The sequence below is a fragment of the Olea europaea genome, chromosome 10 (assembly GCF_002742605.1).
Source record: "Olea europaea var. sylvestris chromosome 10, O_europaea_v1, whole genome shotgun sequence".
In the NCBI taxonomy this organism is placed as follows: Eukaryota; Viridiplantae; Streptophyta; class Magnoliopsida; order Lamiales; family Oleaceae; genus Olea; species Olea europaea.
This window is the reverse complement of record NC_036246.1, coordinates 12,724,004-12,732,499: the sequence shown is the minus strand read 5'-3', so window position 1 is coordinate 12,732,499 and position 8,496 is coordinate 12,724,004. Positions and strand designations below refer to the sequence as shown.

At 36.8% G+C, this 8,496-nt stretch overlaps 1 protein-coding gene across 1 annotated transcript; it reads right to left on the bottom strand.

Annotated features, from left to right (window-relative positions):
- Positions 1-4,938: 4,938 nt before the first annotated feature.
- LOC111400302 lies at positions 4,939-5,957 on the bottom strand. Its single transcript, XM_023027718.1, has 3 exons — positions 5,857-5,957; positions 5,639-5,703; positions 4,939-5,357 (listed from the first exon to the last, which is right to left on the bottom strand). The coding sequence occupies exons 1-3, from the start codon at positions 5,955-5,957 to the stop codon at positions 4,939-4,941; spliced, it is 585 nt and encodes a 194-aa protein (XP_022883486.1).
- Positions 5,958-8,496: the final 2,539 nt, after the last annotated feature.

Here is an 8,496-nt window from a genome sequence, read left to right as displayed (position 1 = left end):
GTTGTGAATATGAGGCTTGGATTCATAGCATTACACATGTCTGTGACTATATTATTTCTGGTTATACAACAATGTGAATGTATCTGTAGACTGAGTGCACAGTTGCATACATCTAACTGTGTGATTTCCCTACATTTACTTAACATTGGGTCTTTCTAAACAATTTTGTGCAGGATTGGCAATTCATCATACCGAAGGAACAGGCCGGTCCTGAAAATTTTTAGGTCCTAGGCGATAAGTTATTATGAGACCCTTACACATAATTTTTTTATAAACATATTGGTATCAAACATGGCTGAATCAAATAGTTTCTCATGATAAGAAATATTATACCTTTGATACTCATCATTTGATTGGATCGAGAAGCAATTTTCGTTTTCAAAAAATATAATATAAATATTTTATGAAAATCAGTGAGGTATGAGGATGGTGCCTACTATTTATTATCAAAAATATCTTATATTTAAAAAAAAAATCAAAAGCAACCATAAATCGAAAGATGTTATTTGTAGAAAGGCCCCTACTTTATTTGCACTACCATAAGAAAATTGAGGAAATTCCATAATAGTTATTTTTAGGCTTTGGAAAACTTTTTGAGGCCCCATTTCAGCTTGAGGCCCAAGGCCACTGCCTTGGTGGCTTTGGGCTAGAACCGGCCCTGCGAAGAAACGATGGTTCCCAGATAAGATTACAACATCGGTCAACAAGGGTGTGCTTTCAAGTATTCAAGCAAAATTATCTGACCGACGGAAGCTCATTATGAGGGGAACATGCTTTGCCCATTATCTTGACTGCCATGAAATTGTGGTACAACCGCAATTAATTTATTACTTCCTCTTGCGGCAAGTCCATCAACCTAATCCTGAAGAGATGTGGTTTTTAGTTGCTGGGCGTTATGTAAAATTCTCTATATCTGAGTTTTGCATAGTCACGGGACTGAGATGTTATGGCGATAGTGACACGGGCATTTTCGAAAGTAGACCGTCACAACTGAAGAAAAAGTACTTTTCTCAAGTGGATACCATGACACATGAAGATGTGAAATCCACATTCATATCTACTTGCCAAATACATGATCTGGATCTTGTTGAAACTCTCCTGAAAATGATGTTGCACTCATTGGTATCCTGTACTTCATTACTGCATACTTATTTCCTAGAGATTATAAGAAAGTGGTCGACCATTACTTGTTCACCCTTGTTGAGAACTTTCCTGCGCTGAACAGTTTCCCATGGGGAAAGTTACTGTTTGAGATTACATTGAGTTCTTTGAAAGATGCTTTGAGTCGACAAACCGCATACTATATGCTACGAGATATGTTGGTAGCCTTTCAAGCATGGATCTACGAAACCTTCCCTGACCTAGATGAAGTTATTATCATGCCTTTGGTAATGGACATTGGTGTTAGATAGGCTCACATTACAGATGATGATGATGATTTCGTGGATCCTCCACGACGATGTGAGGTGACATCCCATCGGAAACACCCCGTGTTGATGAAGGCCCTTCAGGTCCCCAACATTCTCCAAACGAAGAACAACATCATGGGATGCAAGGGAGTGTTGTAAGATTCTATTCATGGCTATTCAAATGTTTTCAAATTGTGGTCACAATTCACTTAGTACAGGTCACAGTTCCTTTCTTTTGGTCACAAGCATGTTTTTGAAGGTCATATGTAACTATTTATCTTAATCATGCTTCAAATTATGGTCACAATTCACTTAGTGTAGGTCACAGTTCCTGTCTTTTGGTCACAGGCATGTTTTTAAAGGTCACATGTAACTATTTATCTTAATCATGCTTACAGGTGCTTTACGACTTGAATGTGCAAATATCAGAACTTAAGTCACAAAATAAAGTATTAACCATGGAGATGGACGCCATCAAGTCATAGATGTCGAGCCTCATCTCTGATCAGGCAAAAAAGATAACTGAAATCATCCTAATGCAAAGACAGTTAAAACGTGACATGATCGAGATTAGGACGAACATGTAATTCTTGCCTGAATCCGTGACTGCAATGTTCTCAAGCTCAATGGATGAGATTTTAAGGTGATTCAATGACAGTAAAGGTTGTCCAGCTAATGAGTACGAAGAAACGGAAGCTGCTGTTGTTGGAGGTGAAGAAAGTCATGTTGTCAGAGGATTCGAGAATATCGACGAGGTAGGTATATGATATGTTCAATCTATCTTTCACTAACCATAGTTACGATTTTCATGTCTCTAATTCTCCAATTTCACATACAGGCGGAAAAACTGCAACCTGTTGTCGACAAGAAAGGGAAGGGAAAGGTCGACCCAACTGACGATGTTGCCTTTTCATGTAATCTTCAACCACCATCATTTGACCTGGGCATTGGATACACACAACTGGATGATTTGCAGTCTGCAGAAATTCAGAAGCAGGTAGATGCGATCATAGCTGATGTGATCACAGTATCCAAAAATGTTGACGAAGAGGTATTCAAATTATGTTTTTTTGGTATAATCTGCTAGTTACACAATATGTACATCGAATTTATACAAACTAAATGTAACCTTTTACAATTTACAAGGATTACCAACTACTAAACCAACTTCTGAATTACCATTTAAGTGGCTTTCAAGGCCTGCGAGGATACTGTGGTCTCCATTTGTTGCCGGGGAAGGAAAGGTATCGTGGCATGACGGTAATGTTATTGTATTTGGAAATTATAAAAACCATGTTGAAGAAGCTAATAAATCAGCAATCTTGGGTTGGTTTCAAAAAGGATATAAACCCAAAAATAGGCATGTACATTTTTCTTACATTTTCAAATACACTACTCACACAGTTACAGTATTTTGATAGTCAATTTGTGTCAACAGGAAAAAGTTTAATGAGCACAATGACCAAATCAAACTAGCCTTTAGTATTGGCTTATACCCAATCGGTCACAAGATATGGTTGCACCAGCTGATAGATGCTGAAACGTCTTTGAGTGGTTCAGTATGGTAACACTTGTGTATCTGTTCACAACATATTTCCTTGTTAACCAGTTACACAACATTAAGAACCTCATACCACATCATGGACATACCGTTAAGCTGCCCATTGTCATAGAGTCATAACCTTTTAATGTTGTATCTAATTGTGTGTTTTATGTTCAAATAGCACATGGATGCATGCTTCTACTACATTCCACAGGTAGCAAAATTTGGGAAAGTAAAGTTTAGAGCTACAACGACGGACTCTTGGTTCCAGAACAAGATAAAAGATATATTTCCCACTTTCCAAAAAGATCCTCACGTTCTGTTGTCGAATAATAGCTTTATTAAGGCTGTCACAGGTCACGTGATATCCCTGAGCACATCTTAAGTCGATGTAGACTATGTGTTCATGCCACTCCTGCCCACGAACAAAGCTCATTGGATGCTAGATCTGGTTGAATTTAGGAGCCATACTTTGATACTGTTCAATTCAGCTGGAAAAACTTATCATGATTGGAAGGTGCTGGAAGGTATTGAGCCTTATGTGAAGGTATTGCCTGCTCTTATGAAGGCGTTGGGAATTTCAAAAAAAGACCCTGATTATAACGAATCTGAATGCAATCAAATGAAGGTGACCATTGACAGTACCCTGCTTCAGCAGACGAATGGATAAGTATGTGACCAAGACTATGCGTATAACTTGTAAACTAATTAATTCATAACATACCATATTGTGTTCTTTTACAGTCATGATTGCGGGGTGTTCGTGATATTGTATTCATTGTATATCCTCCGTGATGGAAGATGTTCTATTCCCCATCAATTCGATACTGCAAAATATAGACTTGATATCGCCTCGCTACTCTACAAACACTGAGAACCTTACGTGAAGAAGGCGAAGCAGACTTTTAAAGGAGAGGGGATTGTTATAGAATGACAAATATGAAAACATTTGAAAATGAATTTTATGCTTCAGTTGGTAACCGTTTAAATTTCTTTCAAGCAGTGGAGGTGTTTGTACTCAATACTGTCATGTGGATGTGAATATTCTTTTGCAATACATCAGTGCCCCAACTTTCAGTTGTCAATATTTTGTTATTTTGGATACACAATTGTGCTTTTGGTCACAGATTTATTTCACAATGCTGTGTGTAAATAACAGGTCACGTATCATATGTACCAAGTCACAGATTTAGTATTGCTTTTGGTCAAAGTCTCAATTTGACATGAAATATGTCAATAACAGGTCACATATCATATGCATAGTAGATCACAGATTTAGCACTCATAACATATCATGCCAAGATCAGATCACAGGTCTAATTGTACACCAAAAATTAGGTCACAATTCATGTTATGTTGTAGTTGTGATTTTGGTCACATAGTTGTGCTTTTCGTCACAGTTGTTATTTGTCATGCCATGTGTAAAAAACAGGTCGCATATCATACATGTATTTGGTCACAGATTTGGTGGTGCCTTTGGTCACATTTTTAGTTTGCCATGACATATGTCAACAACAGGTCACATACCATATGTATAGCAGATCACAGATTTAGCACTCATAACATATCATGCCAAGAATTGATCACAATTCATCTTATTTATTGAATTTGTGAATGGATAGATATTTGTTCTCCACCATGTTCAGGTCACGGTTAATTTTTCCAAGTTTCTACACCACGTTAAGTTCACAGTTCATGCCTTTAATTGAATTAATGGTCACAATTCAAACATATTGTTGTGTATGGAATCCATAATCCTCAATTGACATAATTCTCCGTTAAACTGAATAAAAAGTGCGATATATTTCAGTGAGCATTTATTGCTTTACTTTTTCAACATCATTTGTCAATTGATCAATTGAAACACATTTAGTTACAAATGATCTCAATGTCAGTATGCTAATAACAATTTGACTTCAAGAACGCGATCTAACTTTGATAAGTCTTCATCATGTTATTGACTTTCTATTATAGGTTGGTATTTCGTCAATCGTTCTTACTTAATGGAACCAAACTTGAGTATCTCCTGTGGTTGTGACCATGTGCACCACAACGTCCACATCTTACTTTTGGTTTTCCCTTCCCTAGATGATCTCTTCCTCTTCTCAGTTGTCTTCTAGAACTCTGCTTCTGGTTAGGAGCTAAAACAATTTGAAATTCTACTTCAATGGGCACTCTCCATTCATCTGGATTTCCAACAAGATATATCGAACTTTCGTAAGCATTTACATATGCATCCCTTGTATAATAATAAGAACAGTAAGTATATGGATCCCTTTTCGTATGTGCAATTACAACCAATGCATGTGGACACAGCATCAGATCGACCTGCAGCATCTTGCAAGTGCATGTACGTTGCTCAATGTCAACAACAAAGGTGGACCTTTCATCGCTCACGGAAAACACTGTTTGGTTGGAAGGAAATACCCATAAGAGTGTAGTAGCACCAATGGTATATGTCAGTTTAAAGTAAAAAAGAATAGGTCACAGACATTCATATTTCAGTGCACAATGACATGTTCAAGTCACGGGACTTCATTCATGGGTGTCACATACAATCCATTCAGGTTACAGGTTTAGCATTAGCAGACAAAGTATATAGCACCATAAACAAAGTATGTAGTGTCACAAACATAAATTGCTGGTCACGTGCAATTATAATTTGGACACATAATCACAGACATACATTCCATGTCTCGGACACCTATGATATAATCACATGCATAATTCAATTTAGGCCACATACACAAACTTCAGGATGCATAAGAAAGTTACCTCAAGTTCCTTAGTTCTGAACTCATTCTCCTCATGACGTTCTCGAACTTGTATGTCAACATCATGAAAGTTTCATGCGCTTCATCTCTATGTTTACAGAACCAATTTTGTACTATTTATCGCAATGACTCCAGCAGGAATACAATGGGGTAATTCTTAGCTGCCTTTGTGACTGCATTTACTGATTCTACAATGTTTGATATCATTGTAGAGTGTCTGTTTGCCGGCATATGTATTCATGACCAGTTTTCAGGGCCTACTTCATCCTGCCAAAAGATATCGTATTATGAGTATAGTATAAAAAGATATATGTGACCACTTCACTGCATGTGACAATGGAGTGCTATAGTCAGTACAGTACCAGGTAATCACAAATCTTCCCATTCATCGCGTCCAGTTGTTGCATGTTGTATTCAAATTCTTCTAATGTGTAAGTGCGGATAGCCGAAGTGAACATCTGCGTAATATTTTACCCTGATTTTCCATAATATGATTTTAGATTCTGCAGCAAATGGTACAAGCAGATACCATGGTAACTTCCTGGATACACCTATTATATTGCTTTCTTTATACTGCCATGATGATCTGATACAAAATACATCTTTCTCTGTACCCATATGCATTTTTTATTTTCTCCAAAAACCATCTCTAAGATTTGTCGTTCTTATTATCCCCTACTCTAAAAGCAAGAACAAATATGCCATTATTGCATCCTGTGTACATGTTATGAATAGGGTACCTCCATAATGACCATTCAAATAAGTACCCGTCGACGACAATTATGGGCCTATAATGTTGCCACCAATGTATTGATGCACCAAGTGCCATAAAACAATACTTGAACCTATTGTGACTATCAACCTTCAACTCTGTAACCGTACCAGGATTTCTTTATCGTAACATGTAGAAAAAACTTGATATCCTACCGAATGATTTCGTAGGATCACCCCTAATCATTTTTAATGTTTGTTCACGGGATCTCCAAGCTTTTGAGTAATTCAAATATACTCCAAAAGTATATAACATGTCGCTGCATATGTCCTTTGGTGTGTATATGGTGCCAGCTGATGTGTACTTGTACTTGATGCTAGATGAAACAATTGCAGCTGATACTTGTCTATGTGACCCCAACACCACATTTGATGCACATGTGTGACTACCAATCTTTCGAATCTTAAATAGATTCATTTTACCCCCATTTCGACGATCAACATATCCAAGTACATCCTTCTTGAGAACACCTCGCCACATATTCTTTCTTGTCGGATCGTTTAACCATAAACTCAAAAATGTTTCTTATGGCAAAAAAGGATATGCTCAAATTTTAAAATATCCTTATTACGAAAAATCCTTCCTTCTTCGACCTTACTAGCATCTGCTATAGAAACAATCGTGACTTCACCGTCACAAATGTTACCTAAATGTTCACTTGATGCTTTGTGAATATCTACAGCCACATCCTGCAATGTATAAAGCTCTATGTTATGATAAGCATTATTTGTGATCACATCTGATGAGTAATCTATTGTTGCATCGGTTATGTCAATGAGTAATGGGTATTTAGCAAGATCACAATCGACTTCTTTTAGCAAAATGTGTGCAAGCACGTTGTTGTCATTTTTTATCCTGATTATAGGCAAATCATCGTTCAATACATACTTCAATGATACTGCTACCTTCGTCGGATCCAAGCTGAACTCTAACATAATCATGTTCACAACGTTTACATAATTGCATCCATGGTCTACCAACGCCAACACTGACTGAGATCCATACAACAAACTTACATGCAAGTACACCATTTCCACAAAATTGAATTTCGAATCCTCACATTCTCGATGGTTAATTTATACAGTTTTATATAAGAATTTATGCAATAACAGGAAGTCACGTATGACATTCAAAAAAGCAGGTCACATTTGGCGACACACAGATCACATCTCGTGAACAAAATTGGTTTCAGTTCTTTTTTCAATTCGCTTACACGTACACATATGTGTATGGATACTGTTGTGTCGTATGACCACATTTTGGTCAAATATCGGAATAGGTCACACACAAGTACGATCAATGCCAATATAACATATCTTAGAGATAATCGAAAACAAATGGAGATCATATTTTTAGCACATAGGTCACATTTAATCATCCACAATGAATCCTCTGTTTCTTCGTCTTCCAGCGTAAATCACAAAGGTTATATATGCTATTCACATCTTATGTTTGATGTCGTTGCAATCTGCCACATTTTTATAGTGGTCACAGACATCCACAATTGATGCTACGCTTGTCTAAGACTAGTTACACTCAATTAAGTCACATATTATACATGTCGTTAACATTCCTCTGCACAATGTTATTGAATTTGACACATATGTTACCACAATTGATTCGGTCCCTGAAAATTTGACTACAAAAAAATTTCGGATCTTATATGATGATGCTAAATGCGAAAAATTAGTAGTGAACGAAATAATTGGGCCAATGCCTGGATTGAATGTCAATTTCTCCAAACCGATTCCAAATCTGTGACAAGAAACTATCAATGTCAATGACATCAATCAATTCATATATGAATAGCGAATGTACAATTACCTGATTTTTTCTTATTCGACTGCTGAATTAAGGTTCTACAGTGACTGGATTGAAATTATTCTGGATGTTTAATTTTTGATGAAGATTTTGTAGTGGTAGAGCCTTGTTGTTGATGGAAACTACGCGGGATTATAGAAAAGTTACGTGTGTGTATATATATATATATATACACAC